The sequence below is a fragment of the Antechinus flavipes genome, chromosome 5 (assembly GCF_016432865.1).
Source record: "Antechinus flavipes isolate AdamAnt ecotype Samford, QLD, Australia chromosome 5, AdamAnt_v2, whole genome shotgun sequence".
Taxonomy (NCBI): domain Eukaryota; kingdom Metazoa; phylum Chordata; class Mammalia; order Dasyuromorphia; family Dasyuridae; genus Antechinus; species Antechinus flavipes.
This window is the reverse complement of record NC_067402.1, coordinates 86,125,910-86,150,508: the sequence shown is the minus strand read 5'-3', so window position 1 is coordinate 86,150,508 and position 24,599 is coordinate 86,125,910. Positions and strand designations below refer to the sequence as shown.

Genomic DNA, 24,599 nt, shown 5'->3' with positions numbered 1-24,599 from the left:
GAAAAAGAAATGAGGACTCATGACAGAGCCTTAAGTAATTAGTATCCTATAATTAGTATCAAGGAAAGATGAATTGTTAAATGAAGAACAATGAGAAAGCTGGGTCATGAAAATCCAGAGAGGAGAGAGAATACAGGAGGAGCAGGTCATAAATAATCTAACTTTCTTCAGAGAAGGCAAGAAACATTGAAGATTGGGGAAATCTATTGGATTTAGTGTAGTGGTCATGGATAACTTGGGAGAGAGCCATTTCAGTTCAATGATGAAACTGGAGGCCAGTTTGCAAAAGGTTTCAAAGCAAGTGAGACTAGTGGATACTCTGACATAAACAAGCATTTTCAAGAAGAAAAATAAACTAATAGCTGGAGAGATATGGAATATATCTAAAGTGAAGGAGAAGAAGGAAAAGAGACAGAGAGACAGAGGGGGGAAGGAAGAAGAAAGAAGAGAATAGTTAAAGGATGTATGAAGAGAGATAAAACATAATAGCTGAAGGCATGTGAAATCTAGCAAGGATTTTTAAGATGGAGAAATTTCAGTAATTATCAGGGAAAGGATATATATATATATGTATATATATATACACATATATACATATATATAGAAATTAAAGTTAAGCGAAGACAATCTGATAAAGACAGGAAGGATTAGGATCAAAGGAACTTGTAGAATGCCCTGTCTTGGCAAGAAAGGTCATGACTTCATTAGAGACTGAGATGAAGAATAGGTGAGAAGGAAGAGCTCCGTGGCAAATGGCCCCATTTTTTTTCCAGGAAAGTAAGTTGATGCCAGATTGCTGTTTATTCAGGAGGCAATGGGGACACCTTAAAGTTTTTGAGCTGGGCAGTGTTGCGGAGGAAGACTAATCTAACATCTGTATGGAAGAGATTGGAACGTGGAATCCCAAGGATCACAATGTCTAAAATGGTGTTAACAACACAGTAGGCATTCATCAAAAATATTTGTTGCTTGATTGATTCCAGCCAATGCTCTCCCATCCAGTGCCAAGAACAACATTGTAATCTCACCCTAAGCATACACTATTTTAACCTTGAGGACCTGGTGTCAATTTTTTTAAAAAAAATAGTCTTCAGGGTTTGTAATGATCAGATTCACTTCAGAAAGCACAGCTAAAAATATAGTTACAGAGAGCACAGCTGGGTATAGTTGAGAGCAACGGGATAATAACAATATTTTGTACTGAAATAACAGCTCTTCACAGAAGATCTCAAAGCACTTTGTAAATGAGTATCATTATCTAGATTTTTTTTTTTAGGATCAGGAAATGGAAATCCCCCAAATGATGGGACTGTCAAGAGCCTGATGCTTCCTGCTGAGTCAATAGTAGGGCCTAGAAGAAAATGAAAAAGTACTGGTGAGGTGGAAGAGAGCCCAGGACTGGCTCCACAAGTTTCAAAGTTTCCAAAGACTCCTATACTTTCTATAGTAAATACATGTGATGTCTTGCTATCAGGTAGTATCTGCATGCAGACTAAACATCCAGATGAAAAGTAGTGGGGGGAAAAAAGTCTAACAAATGAGGATTATAAGAACACCTACCCCTTGTGATGAGAATCAAATGAGATAATATATGTAATATATGATGCAAATCTTACAGCACTCTATAAATATAAATATAAATATTTTTTAAAAGTAGAATAAAAAAGGGAGAAAACAAGCAATTATTGATCTCTGTGTTCCAGGTACTATCTCATTTGATCCTCACAATAATCCTGCAAAGTAGGCCCTATTATTTTCCCCATTTCACAGTTGAAGAAGCTGAGGCAGAGATTTAAGTGACATACTTATAGTCACATAGTTAAGTTTGGAAACTGGATTTGAACTCAGTTCTTCTGACTTCAGCTGACAGCTCACTGCCTTAAGCAATCTTAGTCCCTGACAGATGATGCAACAGACTTTCCTTCTCTGGGTTGATCCTCAGGAACATTTGGTTGTGGGAAGTTACAGACTGTCAGACTTTATTGTTTTGTTCAGTATTTTTGTTTAATTAGGTTTTTTGTTTGTTTGTTTAAAAAGGAAGGTTCACTGATGGGAGACAAGAAGGAGATGAAATCAGAAATATTATTGTCGGTGTCATAACACGTACTGTTAATTGTACAAGACATTAACAAAACTTTAAAAGACACAGAGCAAGGACAGTCTGAAATTATTGAAAGATATTTAGTTTAAAGGACAGTTAGATTGCAATGGTTAGAGCTCTAGGACTAGAATCTGTCTGGAAGACCTTAGTTCAAATGCAATCTTAGATGCATACTAGCTGTATGACCCCGGGCAAGTCACTTAACCTTGTTTGCCTCAGTTTCCTGATATGTAAAATGAGCTGGAGAAGGAACTGTCAAACCACTCCAGTATTTTTATTTTTTTTATTATTATAGCTTTTTATTTACAAAATATATGCTTGGGTGATTTTTCAACATTGACCCTTGCAAAACCTTCTATTCCAACTTTTCCCCTCCTTTCCCCCACTCCCTCCTCTAGATGACAGGAAGTTCAATACATGTTAAATATATTAAAATATATGTTAAATCTGATATATGAATACATATTTATACAGTTATCTTGCTGCACAAGGAAAATCAGATCTAGAAAAAAAGAAAAAAACCTGAGAAGAAAAACAAAAATGCAAACAACAACAGAAAGAGTGAAAATGCTATGTAGTGATTCACACTCATCTCCCAGAGTTCTTTCACTGGGTGTAGCTGTTTCTATTCATTATTGAACAATTGATTTGGTTCATCTCATTGTTGAAAAGGGCTATGTCCATCAGAATTGATCAGCATATAATATTGTTGTTGCCATGTATAATGATCTCCTGGTTCTGCTTATTTCACTCAGCATCAATTCATGTAAGTCTCTCCAGGCCTTTCTGAAATCATCCTGCTGGTCATTTCTTACAGAACAATAATATTCCATAACATTCATATACCATAATTTATTCAGCCATTCTCTAATTGATGGATATCCATTCAATTTCCAGTTTCTTAGCCACTACAAAAAGGGCTGCACCAAAGATTTTTGCACATACCACTCCAGTATCTTTACCAAGAAAACCCCAAATGGGGGTCACAAAGACCAAAACAACTAAATAACAACAATAATCATTTTGGAACATCTAATGTATATAATATATAATGCATATAATGTGTTCTCAAAGTTTCTATTAGTCCCACTATAATGAACAGCAAAGATCATTTACATATTAAATTCTAATATGCAAAGGATACTTTTAATTACTTTGAAAGTTCTCATTAAATCAGTTAAACATCCCTCTTGAAATCTAATTTACATTATTCATTTACTTAGCATCTTTTTTTAAGAAAATTTCAAAGACAAATTTTCACCCAGTCTACTTCTGAATGATCAATTCCAAATTAATATGATCAGAGTTAATGAAGTTTTACTAAATATATTTATAATAGCTTAAATTGTAATGGAACATTTACAGTTTTAAAAACCATTTTCACATCTATTATCTTATTTTAGTTTTTCAGCATTTATGGTTTTTATTTGACAGATGATTAAACTTGAAGCCCATAGAACTTGTAATTTACCTAGTCTCACATCCCTGGGAGGAGTCAGGACAAGAGGCCAGGCCTACTGACTCAATTAGACTAGAATTTCTTTGAGAGCAAGAACTGATTCTTCTCTCTCTGTGTCACCCTAGTATCTATCACAGTGTCATTTATTCATTAATTCCTTCATCAAGCAAATATTAGGAAATAGCTCAGAGTAACAACCTAGACTTTTTACTCTACTTTTTTTCCTTTATCCCATCAGAAAATCTCTGAATTTTAGAGTCAGCATAAAATAAATGAAAGAAAAATACTTATTAAGCAATTACAATGTACTAAGTACTATACTAAGTGATAGAAATAAAAAATTAAAAAATAATTACAGCCCTTCCCTCAAGGAGCTATTCTAATAAAAGAAAACTATCTGTACAAATATATGTGTGTGTGTATATATCTATATGTTTATTTATATACATATGACTTGGGAAGAATATTTTAGTTTGGAAAGCCACAGGGATTGGTAAGCAAAGCTGCAGAAAATTAGATTGAAACAAGCAGTGACAAAATTAGTTTATAATGACTGCAGAAGTAGATAGCAAAGATGGGACAAGAGGACAGAAGAAGGTATTTTGGCTGGTGAGATGGCCAGAGAGTGAAGTGAATTGTGGCTATAGCCAGTATGAGATATAGTAGGCAACTTATTCATCCTTCATTTTCAAAAAGAGTCAATGACATCATGGGAAATATCTTGACTTGTTCATGAGATGTATTAGAGTGAGGCAAGGATGCACAAAATCATCAGCCTCAGCTTCTCTTCCTGAATCTTCAAAGTCCAATGGCAAGACAAAAGTCAGGATGACCGGCAGTGGTCCAGAATGACCTTGCTCTCTTCAGTGCTTGACCAAGCTCTGCTTCAGTTGCTCTCACAGCCACTGGAGCAAAATGTCCTCATTCACCGATTCTGCCAAGGGAAGTCTTCACATGTTTGGGGTAGACATTGCCCTGACTCGCCAACTGTTTGTGGCTTGCCAGTTATTCTCAAATTGGCTTAACGCATCTGCTGAGCTGGTTTGTTACTGTATGGCCTCTGCAAATGCAACTGTAGTTAGGAGAAAACTCAGCATCTCTGTGACCTGTGCCTGAAATGAATCCCCAGAATAACATTTTCAACTGACTCAATTAGTCAGTGGTAATTCAGCCTCTGCTTGAAGGAAGGGAATTTACCACTTCCTGAAGCAGTGTATTCAACTTTGAATAATCCAAATTCTTGGGAAGATTCTCCTAATACCAGTTATCCAAACCTTATTCATTGTACTTCCACAACATCTCTCCCATTTAGACCGTTTCCTCCATCCTAATCCAGATATTCATCTCCCCCTTAAGCTGGGTTATTGCCACAACATCCTAAGGGGGCTCCTTCACTTAAATATCTTTCTTCTCTAACCATTTTCCATACAACTACCAAAGTGATATTCCTAAAACACAGATTCACCAGTTCTCTCTCCTCTATAATAAACTCCAGTGGTTCCATATTACTTGTAAAATGAAATATAAACAATTGAGTTGCCATTTACTCAAATTTATCTTTTCAGACTGATTTCACATTATTCTCACTCACTTTGTGTTTCCACCAAACTATTCTCCTTGCTCACCCTAATGCACAATATCTCTTCTCCCCACATCTCAGACTGCCTTTGCAAAGATCATCTCCTATATCTAGTGGAAAACATTCCTTTCTCACCTCTCTCACTTTGAATTTCTTCAAAGCATAATTCAATTACTACTTCCTATAGGAGACCTTTCCTAATCTCTACCAGCTACTAATGCCTTTCCCAAAAATATAACTTTGTATTTATTTCACATTTTTTTGAACTTGATTTGTACAAGCAGTTTCTCCCTCTCAAGGACAGAGATTGTTTTTGTCTCTCTATACCTACTACTTAGCTCAGTGTGTCCAACTTTAGCACAATGTGGGTGCTTAATAAGTCCTTGTTGAGAGGTTAATAGGTTAATGAGATGCTCTTTCCTTCTGACCTTGAAATGTGAAAGCTGTCTGCCATTTTCAGAAATGGCTTCCATTTCTTTAGGTCATTAATTGGGAGATGCTTTGGATTTTACCAGAAAAAAAAGACAGTATATATTGCACTTTAGCTTTAAATCCTGTTTCTCCCCTTAACCTTATAGGGCAATGTTGAAGGAATCCTATATTGACAAGACACGTGTTGCTGTGTTTGGAAAGGTGAGTCTATGTTTTCCATATGGGGCACACCCCTTTATTGAAAAGCATTAAATGATTTTATCATTTCAACTTCACTTTGATTTACTGAGAGTGCCTACAGTTTGATGACCTGTGATTTATTATTATTATTTTGCTTTTAAGAGATAAGTTCTTTGCTTAGTTTTTTCTTCTATAATCTCTGGGGAAAAGTGGGAAAGGAGGATGCCAGCTACTGTAAGGTACCAGCTGCTTTATTACACCATACCCATAAATCTACTGTTGTTTATGGTCTGATGCCAAAGGGGAAAGAAGAATCAGTAGAGTTTCCTTGTACCACATATTCTGTGAATAGAGACAGTGAACTATAATGGATGGAGGGCTGAACCTGGTATCAGGAAATCTAACTTCAAACCTTACTTAGTAGTTTTGTAACCCTGGCTAAGTCTATTCTCAAACAACTTCCTAAGACTTACCTACTAATCAGGGGTAAGCAAAGTACTGGCCAAGGGGCCTAATCAACTCTCTGTCTGCTCTAGTACCTCCCCTGAGATTTATTTTCATATATAAAACCATTCTTAGCTACAGATGTACAAAAGCAGACTGGATTTGACCCATGGGTTAATTCATTATTTATTTGTTAGCTGTATTAATATGCTAGAGGGAGTTCCCACATAGAGAGTTTCCCAAGCAGACCAAAAAAAAAAAAAAAATTCTTAAAGCCTTCCTAGGTTTAAGTATTTTTAAGGTGTAATAATTACATTCATTTGCTTGCTGTGTAAAGTAGACAGGAAATAGTCCTTAAGAGATACAAGGACTGGATCTTTGCCTAGCATGGAATCTGAAAAGCATCTGCCTTGTAGGATTATCTCAAATGATTAGATCCTTGACCTTGCTTTCTCTACCTCTCAAAACTTGTAGGGGAGGGATTGTGGATCATTATAAGATGTCCAGAGAATGAATTACATAGGTTTTACAGAAACAAAACCAATGCAACCACAATGATAAGGAAAATGGAAATGGGGATGGGGAGAAGAAATTGCAACAGGTATCTCTAATAAAGGCCTCATTTCTCTAGTATTTAGAGAACCAAGTGAAGTTTATAAAAATGCAAGTCATTCCCTAATTGATAAATGGTCAAAGGATATAAACAGGAAGTTTTCAGACAAAGAATCTAATCATACAAAAAATGTTCTAAGTCTCTATTAGAGAAGTGCAAATTAAAACAACTCAGACTTCAAAGCTATCAGAGTAGCTAATTTAACAAAAAAAAGGAAAATGTTAGATGTTGGAGGGGATATGGGAAAACTGGAACTAATACACTGTTGGTAGAGTTGTGAATTGATCCAACCATTCTGGAGACCAATTTGGGATTATGTCAAAGTGCTATAAAACTCTGTATATCTTTGATTCATTAATATCAGGACTGGGGGGACATCCAGAAAAGGGGGGGAAAGATCCATTTGTACAAAACTATTTATAGCAGTTCTTTCTGTGATGACTAAAAATTGGAAATCAAAGGGATGCCCATCAATTGGGGTATGGCTAAATAAGCTGTGGCATGTGATTGTATTTGGAATATTATTTTGCTATAAGAAATGGCAAGAGGGATGATTTTAGAAAAATCTGTAAAGATGTGAACTCATGCATAATGAAGCAAACAGAACCAGGAGAACATTGTACACAGTAACAGCAATATTGTTCACTGAGCAACTGTGAATAACTTAGCTATTCTCAGCAATACAATTTTCTAAGATAATCCTAAAGAACTAAAAAAGAAAGCATACCATGCACCTCCAAAGAAAGAATTTTTTGCTTTCTTTCATTTTTTTAGTTTTCATGTACAAAATGATTAATATGGAAATAGTTTACATAATTACACTTGTATAATTTATATCAGTTTGATTACCATAAAGAGAGGAAAGGATGGAATTTGGAATTCAAACTATTTTTTTCTCAATAGTATTTTATTTTTTCAAATACATGTAAAGACAGTTTTTCAAATGCATATAAAGACAGTTTTCAACATATATTTTTGTAAGATTTTGTGTTCCAATTTTTTTCTCTCCCTTTCCTCTCCCTTCCCCAAGAGAGCAAGCAATATAATATAGGTTAAATATGTATAATTCTTTTAAACATATTTGTCATGTTGTGTAAGAAAAATAAGACCAAAAAGGGAAAAAAACCCACAAAAAACAAAGAAACCCAAAAAAAGTAAAAATACTGTGCTTCGATCCATATTCCATCTCCATAGTTCTCCCTTTAGATGTAGATGGCATTTTCCATCCCAAGTCTATTAGAATTGCCTTGAATCACCTCATTGTTGAGAAGAGCCAAGTCCATCACAGTTGATCATCACATAATTTTGCTATTACTGTATACAATGTTCTCCAAGTTCTACTCACTTCACTCGGCATCAGTTCATGTAAGTCTTTTCAGGCTTTTTAAAAATCAGTCTGCTCATCATTTCTTATGGAGCAATAATATTCCATTACATTTATATACCATAATTTATTCAGCCTTTCCCCAGCTGATGGGCATCCATGCAATTACCATTTCCTTGCTACTACAAAAAGTCCCTTTTTTGCACATACAGTTCCTTTTCCCTCTGGAACTCAAAATTGTAAATAAAAATGTTTAAAATATTGTGGGGGAAATAAAATTGGGTTTCCATATGAAATCCTGATTTGCTGTTAAATGGGATGAGGTGGGGAAGAAGTCTAAAGAATAGTTAGATCAATACAAAGCATTGTCAGTACTGAGAGTACAACTCAGAGAGCCTGGGTTCAGCAAATTCAGCTTTGAATATGAAGGACAGAAAATTTATTTAGGAAGGTTTCTTCTGTGTCAGGACTTTGCCTAGTATTTAATGAGAAATAGGAGCATGTGAGACAATGAATAGCTCTGGATCCCAAATTAATATAATGTACTCACAATAACAGGGCCAGCCCTAAACAAAATGATGAAGTAGGCATCTTGGGAATATTATCACCCTTTCATTTCTCACTTCCCATTCTCTTTCTAGTTGCTCAGTGTTCTCATGTTTCCTATTGCATTTCCAGAGGGGATTCTTGGGGCCTTTTGAGATGGTGAGAAGGTGTTATATCTTCCTACCAGGGTTTGCTTTTTTTTTTTCTCATCTGCATTTCTATATCAAAACTGATCTCTCCTACATCCCATCTCTTTAGGGCTTTCTAGAGAAATGAAATGAATCTTGACAAACCAATTTCTAGCTAAGATGGTAAAGGATGATAATTCCTAAATGTGATGACTCTTCCAAGTAATGTTTGCATCTCAACAGTAACCTGCAATAACCTTACCCAGAAGAACGAATAATCTGAGAATTTAAGGCTTTCTTATCGCCAAACATTGATTGAAAGGAGGGGGGAGGAAAAGCAAAAAGGCAAGGAACACCCTAATTATAACTATAAAAGAAGAAACTTGAATGGGAATGTTTTTATGGTAATATACAGGGAAATGAGTAAAACATTTTATAACACTATATATTGAGATTCTTTTATTTGAATGTTCATAATAGTTAATCAAACTTAGTTGTATTCATTATCAATACTAAATATGTAACAAATTGTTATAAATATGAGGACCTAATTATGTAGACATATGTAGACATATGACTGTTTTGCATTTATATATTTCACAGTCCTCTATTCATCTGTCAAAATAACATACATAAGGTATCATTCCCCTCCTTTAAGAGATACAGTGATTTCCTATTACTCTAGATTAAATGTAAATTCCTCTGAGCAATTAACATCTCCCAGATTGATTTCACATTAGTCCACTGTCATAACCCATCCTGTTTGAAACAAAAAAGTTCTGACAACAGACTGAGTAAAGTTCTTATTCCACATCACCTGTACCCTCAGAAGAATGTAAGCTAGTTGAAAGCAGGGCTTTTTAAAATTTTTTGTATCTTCAGTGACTGGCACATAGTAGACACTTAATAAATGTAACAGTAAAAACACAAAACTCAAGACCAAAAGATTGGTAAGAGAATGTGTTTCCTTTTGCTTTTCAGGGCAGTTGAGTGGAAATGGATTCCTTTAGTATAATAATAAAACTACTATTATAACAATAAAGTATAATTATGATAATTATAATTATAATAATGTGCTGTGCTTTATTTCCATCATATCCTAAAACTGTTTGAATTACTAACCTATGGAAATTTATATCTAATCTTTTTCTCGTTCTACACTAGGATTATGGTGGGTACCTGAGTACTTACATTCTTCCAACAAAAGTGGAAAATCAAGGTCAAAGTCAAGGTCCAGTCTTCACCTGCGGTTCTGCTCTCTCCCCTATAACAGACTTCAAATACTATGGTAAATAGCCCTTGTCACCAGGAGGGACTGAGTCTCAGGGGACATGATTGATATATTTGTGAGCAACATTGCTTCCGACATACACCCTCAGCTCAAATTCTAATCTCTCCATCTTCAGTGACTCAGAGTCCCTTACAAAGGCAATTTGTATAATGCACCCTGGTGGGGGAAGTGTCTCCAAAAATACCTAACCCCTTCCTTCTACCTTTCCAGTCTTTGCTCCTCACTGAGCACCTTACCACTGAGGTGGTACAGTAGTTAGAGTACCAGGCTCGGAGTCAGGAGGACCCAAGTTCAAATCAAGTTCCAGGAAACTTAGTAGCGAGGCAATCACTTGATTTGTTTATCTCAATTTCCTCATCTGAAAAAAAATGGGGAGAATGATAGCACCTACTTCCCAGGGCTATTGTTAGGATCAAATGAAATACTTGTAAAGGGCTTGGCGCATTGCCTGACCCCTATAAGGTGCTGTATAAATATTAGCCATGATGATGATGATGATGATGATGATGGTTATTTTCCTATTAGTTTCTCTAGCTTTTTTCAAGACTCAGCTCCAGTCCCACTTTCTTCAGGAGACTTTTCCCAGTGTCCCCCACTCATTGCTAATATAATCCCCTCTGAGGTGTCTCTCTCCTAGAATGTGAGTTTCTTTAAGGTCAAGACTATTTCTTCTATATTCCCAGGATATTGCACAGTGCTTATCACAGAGCAGGTGCTTGCTGCCCTTTATTACCACAGATCACATTTATATTCTGCAGGAGCTGGACTTAAAACAGATTGAAGGTCTAATTACTTAAGAATGAAAAGAAGTGCTCAATCCCAGCTAAAGAAGGGAAGCAAGCCTTTGTACCTACATTTTCACTCCCATTTCTTTCCTCCTTCATGGCTCCAGATCTCTGAAGGGCCTTCGCTGGATTGAGGGTTTATGTCCTTCTTAGGTATTTTCTGAGAAAGGAAGGAAAAAGTTGAAAAGTAGTTGATTATTTTGTGGCAAAGCATGAGGTATCCGAGTAGTACAAGTAGCCTCTTTCTTTCTTTCCCCATACTTTACAAAACAACAATCCTGAACTTTATTTATGCCTTTATGAGCCATTTCCCTAGATGGAATTAACTATGTGTGAGGTATTGGTCTAAATCTAATTTCTTCCATACTGCTGTTCAATTTTCTAAGCAGTTTTTGTCAAATAATATGTACATGTCCCAGTAACAATGCAGATTGTCCCCTGTACCTAGAGTATATTTCCTTATCACCTCTACCTCATAGTTTGATCCCTATTTTTTCAAAGTTTTGCTCAGGTACCACCTTGTAAATAAGATCTTTCCTATTCTCACAACCACCATATCCCCCCAAATTATCCATATTTATTTTATATTTCCTGGTGCCTGTCACGAAATGAACATGATCTAGTTGATAAGGCAGGGTCTGAAAATTCACAATAGCTGAATTTTTCTATTCAAAAATATACCTTCCATTATAGATTTAATTTAAATCTTCAGTAAAACCAGGATTACTCAATGCATAGAAGTTCTGACATCAGGGTGGGATCTTTTAGGTACTGGAAGGTTCACTTTAAAAACACTCTTTTTTATTTTAATCTTGTAGAAATGTTTTTAAATATATGCATTCATTTCCCTATCTTTGTAAAATATTGCCATGATGATTAAGGAACTAGCAGTGCCTAGGAAAATCATCATTCTAAACATGAATCTTCAATTGTACAAAATTTTGGATTCAGCTAGAAATAGCATTGGAAAGAAACGGAATTGCATGTGTCTTAAGCCTCATGAACCTCTTCTGGCAATGCCTTATTTAATCTTTATTTGATTCTTTTCCCTTGTGTATAATTTCATTTAACACTCATTTATTAAATACTATATACAAAGTTCTGTGTTTGGCCTCGGAGATAAAAAGTAGTATTTTTCCAGCTCTTAAGAAAGTCACACATTCTAATGGAAGGACACAAGTTGGTTTTATAGGAGATAATTTGAGGAAGAACATTAGTAATTGAAGGGATCACAAAAGTCTTTGGGCATTAATTCAGAAATCACATTAATATAGGCTCAAGAAACAAAAGTTTTACTATCAAAAAAAAATCCAAAGTACACATTTTAAAATACCATAGTAATTTGCTTTATTCAAGCAAAAAGTCTACTAGATCAAGGTGAAGATCTGTTTTGTGAATGGAAATGGGCAGAGTATCTGCTTTCCAAGCCAAGGGATAGGTAGCTAATATTTTTCTCTTTTTCCCCCCCAAAGCTTCTGCATTTTCTGAAAGATATTTGGGCCTCCTTGGAATTGACAACAGAGCATATGAGGTATGTTTGGACAAAGTGACCCTCAACCAATAACTGCCCAGTCCGGGATACAGAAAGTATCATCTTTCTGTGTCCCTCCAACATCTCACCACTAATTGCCTAGGATCCCCCATTTTTTTTCTTTTTTTCTTTCATGTACCCAATGACCTTATCGCCCCTCCCATGAGCCTTTGCATTTGAAGTCCCCCATTGTGGAATAAAAGCTAAATTTGTCTGTTACTAAAGGAAATGTCCCCTCTTCTTTGCCAAGTGGAGAATATGGAATATTGCATATGCTTTTAGGCACAGTTGATGTATTGGTTTTGCTGAACTGTTTTTCTCTTTAACTTTTATTATAAATGATGGTTTTCTGAATAAGGAAACAGGAGGGACATATTTGGAAATGAAGGAGATATAAAAGCATAGGAGAGAGAACTTTTTTTTAAGAAAAGTAAAATAAAAAGGGCCTGCTGATATCATTAGGCAAATAATCCTGGCACAGGGATCCATCCCAAGTTAGTCCCCTAAAATCATATTACTTGTCTTTCCAATACTGTTATATTTGGATGAAAGGCTATTTCCTGCTTTTCTGGCTAATATCTTAGAGAACTATCTAGTTGCAATGAAAGGCAGGGGTGCACACTGGAATATGCCCCAGATTAGGAATCAGGAGATCTGGGTCCCAGCCCCATCTTTTAAAGGCCATATGACCTTAGATGAGACCCTCAAAAATTCCAGTGTCATGCTATTCCTCCCAGGCTATTGTGAGGCTCAGTGGAAGTGTACTAGACTAAAGTCAGAAAGACCCAGATTAAAATCACAACTCTACCAGTTTATTTCGTTGGTCACCTTGGGCAAGTCTTCTAACCGTTCTGTTCCCAACATCCCACATGTATTCAATCAAGGGTTGGACTATATGATCAATCACTTTCAGTTTTGAAATAGCTAGTAGCTTATTAAACTATCTTTGGGTTAGGGATACTTTCATCAGGATATCCTGTTATGGGGGGTGGAGGGGCACTTTGTTCATTATAAACCATAGGCAAAAGTATGGCCTGAATGATTGACCCCACTTCTCAGACATAAGAACCAGCTAGTGTTCATTGGCTGAAATACTGGCACTTTGTAATAAGGAAGAAGAACTTTTTTATTATTATTCTTTTTTTGGTCTGGTGAGGAAAAGCAAGAATTAACAAAGAAAAGCTTTGAATCACGGGATTGCTCCACCTTTCACCCCCAGCTTCTAGAGTTGCTGCCTATTTCTGAGGGTCTTCCCCTCCCAGATTCATTAATTAATTGAGCTATTGGAGGGACTAAATGAAAGAGGAGATTCTTTGCTACCTAATAACTACCTAACCTTAATCAATGAATAGATTAAACTGAGGCCTGTTTAAGCCTTTAGTTTAAAAAAAGCCAAAGTTTCCCATTGCACCCAGAGCCATCTCCTGATCTATATCTGGCCACTTAACCCAGATGGCACTGCAGGGGAAAGTGAGGCAGGTGATCTTGCATACCCCTCCTTCACTTCAATCCAATTCACTTGCATGTCATGGTATCACCAGCTCTGGAAGAGATGGCTCTCTTCCAGAAGGAAGGACAAAACCAACAGCAATGAGGTCTAAAAGTCTAAGTGCAGTCTTAAGCTTTAAAAGCGTAAAGACTTTGAAGACATCCTATATATGCATTTTTAAAAACACTTTATTTCTTGTGCTAAAAACTACTAATTCACACCCTTGGTCTGTGCCTCCTTCCAGATGACTAGATTAGCCCATCGGGTATCATCCCTGGAAGAACAGCAGTTCTTGATCATCCACGCAACTGCTGATGGTAAGTGACCTAAGCAATGATTGGACATTTACCTGGGAATAAGTTCCATTTTAATTGTGATTATGACTTCTGAAACACACTTCTTTTTCCCCCCTGCAGAAAAAATCCATTTCCAGCATACAGCAGAGCTCATTGCACATCTAATTAGAGGAAAGGCTAATTACAGCTTGCAGGTATGGTATATGTGAACAGACCTGTTTTCTCATTTAGAAAACATAATTGTGTTATTGCACCCCAACTGGGCTCATTCTCCTCCCTCCCTCCACTCATGCTGGCTAACTGGGTCCCCAGAGGGCAGCTAACTATTTCTTCCCTTGGCATCCCAGGGACAGCCCTGAGGGGTGGAGGACTCTATTACTATCATTCATGAGCCCCCAGCAGGTATGTTCCCCCTTGATTACAGCCAGCCAGGTTCAATTACCTTTAGAAAGGGTATTTTCTGAGATGGCATAGTCAAAACAACCAGAACAAAAATGCTACCTCTCACACACATACAAGGTCACTAGGGAGAATGAACCTAAATATGGAAGGCCAAAGGGTGTAACTCAAGCCCTTGGTTATGAGAAGTCCTCCTTTACCTTTGTGAGTCCTCATGGAGATCCCTTCCTCTGGTTTCATTGTGCTTCTCAACTCCAAACTCCACCATGAGCCATTGATGCTCTAGGGATGCTGCTATTATCGCAGGTAGGAAGTCTAAAACTTCTAACTCTTGTAAGGTTGAGAGAGAGGAGTCAGCAGCTCTTCCCCACATACAAAGTGATTCCTTCTAAAGCACTCACCTATTGCAGCTGGAGACTGATCTGTTTTCAGAATGCCACATTGCACCAGGTGTCACTTCTTCCCTTCAGTCAACCACACAACCATTCCTGTGGGGTGTCATTTGCTTTCACTGATTGATTGATTGAAATATGAGACATCCCTGGTAGAATATTCTGTGCAGAAAACATGGATTTTTACATATCAAGAGTTATTTCTACAAATCACAACTGTGTTTGTGTATACAGTTCTGTCACAGAGTTGAAAAGAACTTTAGAAGTCACCTAATACATTCCCTTCATTTTACAGAGGAGGAATCTGAGCCCCAGGGTTTAATGGATGGTCCAAAGTAGTAAGCATCAAAGGCAGAATCTCACGCCAGGCCCCTTGCTTCTTTGTGCCATATTAAATGCATGCAGCTCAGATATGGTGGGTAAACAGACTAAATAATCAACCCAAGGGCTGCATTAGCACCCAGAGAATCTGAAACTTGGAAGGGACCTCAGTCATGAAATCCAATGCATATCTGAACAGAAATATCTTCTACCACATCCCTAACAAGTAGCTCTCCAGCCTCTGCTTGAAGGCTGCTAGTGAGGAATAACTGACTAATCCTCCCCCCCCCCACATACACCTCAACCCATCCCCTTTTTGGACAGCTTTAATTCTATGGAGGTTATAGAGAGATTTAGCTTCAGTGAGCAACACTTGCTAAAGCAGACTTTCCCGGTGTCCTCAGTTCTCAGCGCTCTCCCCAACAGACACAATAAAATAAAGTAAAACAAGTTATCTTCTATTTACTTCCAAGCTTGTATGTTCTTAGAATGCTGGAGGGCAAAGACTGTTTCATTTTTGTCTATGTATATTATCAGCACCTAGCATAGTGCTTTTCATATGAAGTTGCTTCGTACGTGCTTACTGATGTGAATTAGGGGACATTGCCTTTCCGCTTATGGCATGATGCATCATGAAGGAAGGCTTCCAGTACCACTGACTCCATAATGAACAAGATAGATCAGTATCAAAATAACTATTCTATGGAGGGGGCTAGGGGCGATTGGAACTTTGCTTTAGTAAGCCTGCCGGACAAACCTACACTCACGTAGAGTTGATCAAATTTAGAGCAAAGGAAGGAAGAGTTTGGGGTCTGGCAAACTAGGATTTCAGACTAAGGATCAGTAACCAATAAACATTTATTAAAAAGACCTATCATATACTAGCCATATGCTAAGCATTAGGTTACAAAAAGAGGCAAAAGGCCGTGAGAAACTCAGCCTGATGTAGGAGACAACAACCAAATGGATTATACATACAAAATAAATAGGAGCTAATTCAAAAGAGGGAAGGCATTAGAATTAAAAGGGATTGGGAAATACTTCCTGTAGAAAAAGGAATTTTAGTTGGGACTTTAAAAAAGCCAGGATATGGCTACACAGAGAGGGAGACAGCCAGAAAAAATGTCCGGAGCTGAGAGATGAAATGTTTTGTTCATGGAACAGCCAGGAGGATCCTATCACTAATTTGAAGAGTGTATGGGAACTAAGATTTAAGAAGACTGGAAAGGTAGGAGGAGGCTGGCTGATGAAGGGCTTTGAATGCTAACCAAAAGATTTTGTATTTGATGTGGAGGCAATAGGGAGCCCTTAGAATTTATTGAGCACACATGCCTAGTGGGTGTTTTGGAATCAAAGTCTTTTACTTCTTTCCTGAGTTTTAGTTCCACATTTCCATTTGTTTGCTGGACCTTTCCACCAAAATGTTCTACCAGGCTATTGAATTCTGCATCCACAGCCTAATCCAAGATTATCTTCCCCCACCCTTCAATGCTGCAAATTAAAAAAAAAAGAAAGAAAGAAAGAACAACCTTACCCTTTTCTATAAATGACTAGCTCAGGCATCCAGACTATCAGATTTATTTCTTCCCTTACCTTACAGGTCCAATCTGTTGCCAATTCCTGTTAAGTATTCAACTAGAACATTTCTCTTCTCTAGTTCTCCCCTCTCTAGATTCTCACATTGCCTCTATGTTACCACCTTTTACCTACACACTTATAATCACCTGGCCAAAAAAAAAAAAAACCCCAAACTCTGTTTGCATCACCTGCGAAATCTCTAGTGGCTTCATTTTGCCTACAAACTACAACATATACTCATGGCTCTGGCTCTTTCCAATCTGCCTTTCCAGACTTATCTCATGCTATTCTTTTTCATCTATTCTTTATTCCAGCCAAACAAAACTCATCATGATCTTCTATTCTCCCCTCCCCCATCTCCTATCTCTGGGCCATTGCTCACCTCATCATCCATACTTATTTATCATATTCTTCTACCAGTGTCACCCTCCATTAAACTGGAAAGTATCCTTCCCTCCTCTCATTTTTCCACAGCATTTTTTGAACCATTCCTTGAGGTCAGGGACTATTTAATATTTTTCTTTGTTTCCTCTGCACCAGATGAGGGCCTGACAAGTAGTAGGTACTTAATAAATGCTTCTTGATTGTCTTAAAAATATTTATGTATAATGAAGGATTGGCCAATAAGGGCCCTGTCCTTAGGGATACATTTAGTATTATCTATCTAATGCATAACCATGTAGAGGCTTAGTGAGCCTGCTTCTAGAAAATCCAAGTATCTTAGACTACTTAGTGATGAATAGACCTTTAATTGGCTGCTGAGTCAGAACTGATTAGCCATATAAAGGCTTTAAAAGGCTTCAGCAGATGACATCACTCTCTCTATCCTGGTAGCTTTCCAGCAAAAAGAAAAAAGAAATGCTGCGTTTCCAAGTCATATGAGTCTCATGGCCACCCTCAGTACAGGTGGAGAGATAGATAAGGGAACCCCAGCAGCACCTGGAATACTTCCTCTCCTAAACCACAGTATGACTGGGAAGACCTGGTACCACTTCTATTGAATATATTCTTTCTTGATCTTAGGTAAATGTGTATCAGACATAGAAATGGAACAGGCCAGGGTATTATCTTGCATTCAAGGCAAGTAGTGATCCAGGTGGGGAGGGATAGTAGTAATAGCAACAGCAGATGTTCTGCAGCTGCCTTATCTTCTCCCTCAAGCGGCAGCAAGATCACAAAACTTCCCCTGCCTGGAAGTTTATAGCATTTTTTTTTCCTCACTGTCTCTCAGAAGAGAGCATTCTTTTGGTTCAAGCCTTTTGTATACACACTCAGTCCAATCTCAGCAATCAAGTTAAGGTCTTTCATTACCATACAGTAACCAAAAAGATAAGATATCTGCCCATGCTCTGAATCGGAGAGAGGAAGGGCCCCTTCTAGCACTCTTTTTTAGAAGCAGACTCAAAAAAGCTCCATGTGAATGGGCATTTGCATTAGCCCAAGAAGACTAGTCTCATATATACATATGTGTGTATAAAGATATAAGTATTAGATATGTGTATACTCACAGACACACTCCACCCAGGGCAAGATCTATCATTTCATTTCATTTTTATATCTCCAATATTTATCATGTGTTGGGGGGAGGGGCTTAATAAACATTTGCTGAGTTGGTTGAAGTTCTGTAAATCTAAAGAAACAATGCTGCTGATAGACCACTAGATTTGGAATTTGGGTTAAATCCTTAGTAACTTGAATCATTATATAGCTTTGGAAAATCCCTTTACATCCACTGGATTTAAGTTCCTTCATTTTTAGAATAAAGGAGTTGGACTGAATTAGCCAGAAACTTAAAAATTCAAAGCAAAACTTTATTAGTTGTCAAGATGATAGGATTTAGTCCTGAAAGCTATGCTTAATTTTCTTTTAGCAGTGATGTCCACTGCACAAATAATGATTAAGGATAGTGAGTCTTTATTAGGCAACCTTAATATACTTTAAAAATTGAGAAATCGGCTTGGATTTACTCTGATTCCCAAGATCAGACTCTGCTTTAAAATCATTCCTTAAATTCATCAAGGAGAACTAAGGGCTTTCCTACCGACCTCTAGGGCATCTTGGATACCAACTTCCTGTTGGTCATATTCTTTCCTATCCCTCTCAGAGGTAATTCTCCTTGGCAAAGGATACAGATGCTGAGGACTTTAAAAGCTTTACCTTCTCCCCACTGATATGACACCATGGATGCCCACCAGCAATTCTTTAATATTCATCTTTCCCCAGCATAGCTTTTTTTTCCCCTAACCTTTGTTTCTTTGTACTTTTTCTTGACTAACCTCAGTAAAATCTTACTGTTAGCATTCCTGACACCATTTTTTTTTTTTATGGCTGTAACATGTTTTTTTATATTCAGCATCTCTTACCTGGCTTTGTTTTCATCTTCAATTGGATCATCATTAAATAGATTGGAAGTCACATAATTTGATCTTTATCCCAGCTCTCACTACATCTTTAGACACAGGTGACTTGTAGACAGTGTGAACAGTGGAACTGAGTTTTGTCATCTATAAAAAATTTTTTTTAAAAAATCTATAAAATGAAAGAAAAGTCAACCAGACTATCTTTAATGTGCTTGACAATTCCAGATCCTATGCTTTTGTACCAAATATAAACTGAATAGTAACCATTTTATTGAACAAAGTTGTTCAATAATTGTATGGTTTCAACTCCATATTAGACAGAACCACTCTCAGAGCAACAATGTGGAAAAATGGAAATTGTTGAAAGACAACATACTTTGAGTTCTGGCTTAGGCACTTATTAACTATCTGATCTCATAAAGTTCAGAATCATTCTCTGAATCTTTCTTTCTTTATCTATAAAATAGAAGTCAGAACAATTATATTATATTAATTCCTAAAGTTTTAAGGAAACATGGCCTCTATTAAATAGGAATAGGGACTAGCCATGGAATGACATTAGCACAGTTAAGTCCCACCTGAGAAAATATCTACAAGTACAAATCAGCACCAACTTTCAATTTACAATCTTGCAAAGTTGGCAAAGTTATTTGGTTAAATGAGAATTATTTAATTTAATAAGTACTATTGACGGATCATAGATCTATAATTGTAGAGGACCTCAGAGGCCAACTGATTGAATTCCTTCAGTTAACAGATGAGGAGGCCCAAAGAGGTTAAGTCCCAGGTCATCTGGATCTGTGTCAGAGGTGGGATTTTAATCCAAATTCTCCACAGAAAGGTCATCTGCGATAGGAGGGCTCTATGGAGCAAGTGGGTCTTTCATTTACATTCTAATAATAATGGTCATTTGTATAGTACTCTAAGTTTTGACAAGTTTTTACAAATGTCTCATTCTATCCTCAAAATACTATAAGTTGAAAATCGTATTATCCCCATTTTACAGATGAAGAAACCAAGTCATAAAGGAAGTAAGTTTTTGAGCTAGGGATCTTCCTGCTGCCAGGTCCAGCATTCTATCCACAGCACCACCTATTTATAAGGTGCCAAGTACATCATCCTCTGTGGCCCCTTCAGGAAATGATGAGTTTTTTAACTGTAATTGTGCCTAATGCTCTCTCCCTGCCTCCCCTTACAGATCTACCCAGATGAGAGCCATTACTTCCACAGCTCCTCCCTGGAGCAGCACCTGTACCAATCCATCATCAACTTCTTTGTGGAGTGTTTCAGGATTCAGGACAAACTGCCCACAGTCACAATGAAAGAGGAAGAGGAGGAGGACTAACTGTGCATCCCCATCAAGCACAAAAATGGTTCTTTCTATCTAACAATATGCAACTGAAAAGTGTTCTCTCCCCACCCCTCCCCTTGCCATTCCCCCAGGGGAGGAGCTGGGGAAAGAAATGTATGTTAGCATGTGTGTCACAGAAGTGAAGGCAGCCTTCCTGTTCGGTCTCAGCAGCAAGCTCCTTCCCAGGAAGAGGGACATCACGCATGACGGGTCCAACCGAGACTACTGTCTGCAAGGAATAAACCTTCAAGGCATCACCTTCTCTTGGCCACAGAGTGACTGCTGGATTAAGTGCCCCTCCCACTCCCTCTACCGCAAGGATCAATGGTAGTAAAGGCCCACCTTGAGGACATAGAGATCACTGGCCAGATCCCTGGCCCTTTAAACCCAAGCTATCCAACAGTAGCATTGAAGCCCACCTCCTGCATTAGAGCGCCATTGTCAGCAGCATCACATTGTGTCCGATGAAACTGTCATGGAAATTTAAAAAAAAAAAAAAAAGAACAAAGATTATAGCACAATTATTTTAAGGGTATTTTAAAGATTCGTATACTTGCTTGCTCCTTCCCATCATTAGAAGATTCAGTGTTACTACCAGGCTGCTTTGAAGAAGACAGACTGTGGACTGTAAAAAGTATAGTTATGCTAATGTTTAACCTTATGTAATTAATTAGTATTTTTATATAGTTTTTATCTGCAGCTCTGTTGTCATCGAGTTCCTTGGCTTTGCTTTGCTTCTTCCCTGTCCATCTGCAGGCTTTCCCCTTGTTTGGATAAGGAAACACCTAAACTAACTACTTTGTCTTTAAGGTCATGAGTCAGACACATTGTGAAGCCATTTCAGAAAACTGAGGGATGGAAGGCACCCCGAGCATGTTCCTTTGCAAGAGGCTGCTTTCCCCCAGAGCTTGATTTGGGTTTGGGTTTAGATTTGCCACTGTCCATCTCCATTCCATTCCAGAAACTAAAACTGTCAAGTCCCATTTCTCCCTAAGTGGTCTCGTCTGTCAGTATCACATTTGGTAAAAATGACAGGGCTTTGATTCCATCCTCTCCAGTCTTATTAAGTATGCTCAAGTCACAGTAACCCTTGTAGAAGAAAAACCTGAAGAGAAAAAAGGTCTATGTGTATAAGAACATGTCAGAATTGGACTTCATTTCCTGGGAATTGTTCCATTGCCCTCCCCTTTGAGTGGTAAGGTTGATGTTGCTTTCTACGTTAGCCTTGTAAGATATACTCTGACCAAATGTACAGCCAATATTCATAGTGTATATTTCATTTTGTTGTATATAAAGGAATGTATGTCAGTCATTCGTGGAGTCTCCCTGCCCTACTCCCTCAGCCCCCCGGCGATATTAATCTTGTGTTCAGCGTGCATGCTAACACTCTTTGGCTGATCTGAACTCTTTAGAAATGCTAGTTGGAAATATATCAATTACTGTCATTTCCTTTCTCACGTGTTGACAGCCTGAATGTCAGTACCAATTTCTTCGGCTTGCAGTTGTCCTGTGGGTGACCTCGGCATCTGACAGCAGCGAAGACATATCCGTGATGCTTTTCAGTGGTTGGGGATTTCGGTTTCACCTTTAAGCTTTGCCTGTCAGTTGTAGTTAGGTCAACTTGGAAGACCTTCATGGGATTTTCTGTTTGTTTTTTGTTTTGGTTTTTGTTTTCTAAATAAAGGAAGGTGACACATACCGCCATTTTGCGAAGAGATCAACCCACTGACAAACAGGACCAATCAGAATGCTATGTGTTCATGCTTTTGCTACTCCAATGGGCTTGACTGTCAGCAAAGCCAATCTGATCTGGAAGGGGAACCCGGCTCTGGCCATGAGATGTGGTAGGAGGGAAGTTAGGACGTGGCATGGTAGCGTTTGTTCATCCATGGAATAAAACATTATTTTACCACTCGGATTGCTATTTTCTTGTTTACCACCATTATCTCAGCTTGGGGAAAGAGTGAACATTTCAAAGGACTTCTTTAAGTGGTTATTAAAACACAGGTTGGTGTAGTGTGATAGAACGAGCTGGAGATTTGGAGTCAGAAGTTCAAGTCCTATCTCAAACTATGTAACCTTGGGTTAGTCTTTCCTGGATTTCCTAAACCCCTAAGTGGCTTAGACTAGATCATTTCACTGACAGTTAAATTATTGCACCTAGAGCACAAATTTTATTCCAAAAGCCCTAATGGGCTTTAGTATTGATAGAATTGATACCCAGGCTTTTGTTTTAAGTAGGATTAGGATGGCACACATCATATAGATTCTTTTTTTTTTTCACAAGGCAATTGGGGCTAAGTGACTTGCTCAGTTGGTATGAGTTAAGTGATTTGAGGCTGAATCCAAACAGAGAAGTTCCTGACTTCAGAGTAGATGCTCTATCCACTATGCCATATAGCTGCCCCATCATCATATTTATTCAAACACTCCTTTCCCCACTAGCATATCACCTGTCCCCCATCTCTGCTAAAGCAAAACAATAACATGTATTTAACATTTACAAAGCTTTCATTTAGATTACCTCAGTCGAGCCCCACAAAAACCCCATGGGGTAAGCACAATAGATTTTAACCCAATTTACAGATAAAGAAAATGAGGCTCTGAGAGATCGAGTATTTTGCCCCTGATAACATAGCTAATGTATCAAATTCAGAATTTGTTTCTAATTTTTTCCAATTGCAAATTCAAGTCACTTACATTATATTCAGACACTGAAGGTAAGTAGCCCAGTGAAGAGAGAGCATTGGATCTGGAGTCAGGAAGATCTGAGTTCAAATCCAGTCTCAGACACTTCACTAGCCATATAACCTCCAGAAATCACAACTTTATGCCTCAGTTTCCTCTTCTGTATAATGAGGATAAAAATAGTACCTACTTCCCGGAGTTTTTGTGAGGGCACAACAAAGTAATATTTGTAAAGCATTTGCTTACCTTAGAGCACCATATAAATGTCCTTATTGTTATCAGCATCAACATTACTCTTCAAAACTAAGGGGAAATTATTTTTAATAATTTTCTATTTAGGATAAATATTATCATAATAAATCAAAAATGAATATTATCAGTATTACTCTCTATTAAGGCAACTGGCAACACTAGAAAAGCATATAGTTCTGAATACTCCTTCATCCCCAAGGATGTTCCTATTCCAAAGAGATGGTAGATTAGAGTAACCATAGAGGGTGATCTGTATATTTACATTTTGGATTATGAATAGATAAAAATCCCTTAATGTGCTCACTCCTGTCTGAACAGGCTTTGTAGTGTTCTAGCCACTATTTCCACTATCTAGCCTGGAATTCCAGGGCTTATTTGTGGGAATAGCCAAAGATTGATCTTATAGACAAAATGACAGAAACATCCTTAAGTCTATGTTAATATGAGCTAATGCACATCTATACATTAGAAATATCATGGAACCAATCTGGTTATATCTCTTGTATAGGCCCAATTTTTCTTAGGTTCCATAGTGCTGTTCTTCATATATAGAATTGACATACCTGACCTATATCAACTAGAATAGTCAGGATTTCATAGAATGAGGACATGCTAGCCCCTTTTCCCCTAGACTTTGAGTTGTTTTTCCTATCATGGAGATGGGGTTGCACTAATCTATTCCTGAGCCCTTACCGGTCTTCCCTCATGACCAAATATGTACATTTGCAAATTGTAACAATCAGTAATACAATCTAAGACTATAGATCAGAGAAGAGCCATCAGATACAATTAGATATTGGATCTAAGACTTGGGATCAAGCCCATGGCCAAGGCCTTCATAGCACAGTGCTTTAATTAGCTGAGTTAACCATCCACCTGCCGCATAACACACTTTATGAAGATATAGCATCAGCCACCATTTCCTGAGAATTTTCAAACTGTTTAGCCCTCTCTTGGACAGGATAGGGTTAAGCTATGAAGCAGTCCATGAATGAACAGCTGTAGCTTAGAGAGGAAGCCCTGGTCATCATTTCCATTTTAATTAAAATTCTTGCTTGCC

General features: G+C 37.6%; 1 protein-coding gene across 2 annotated transcripts in view; it reads left to right on the top strand.

Moving 5' to 3' along the window:
• Positions 1 to 22,511, top strand: part of DPP6 (dipeptidyl peptidase like 6) — a 1,012,545-nt gene extending 990,034 nt beyond the window's left edge. For both annotated transcript variants that reach the window (XM_051961469.1, XM_051961470.1), the window contains exons 21-26: positions 5,718 to 5,772; positions 9,971 to 10,094; positions 12,355 to 12,413; positions 14,147 to 14,219; positions 14,319 to 14,392; positions 20,447 to 22,511. In XM_051961469.1, coding sequence (XP_051817429.1) covers positions 5,718 to 5,772; positions 9,971 to 10,094; positions 12,355 to 12,413; positions 14,147 to 14,219; positions 14,319 to 14,392; positions 20,447 to 20,593 — 532 coding nt within the window. In that variant the 3' untranslated portion in view covers positions 20,594 to 22,511. The remainder of the gene's footprint in view (positions 1 to 5,717; positions 5,773 to 9,970; positions 10,095 to 12,354; positions 12,414 to 14,146; positions 14,220 to 14,318; positions 14,393 to 20,446) is intronic.
• The last annotated feature ends 2,088 nt before the right edge of the window (positions 22,512 to 24,599 follow it).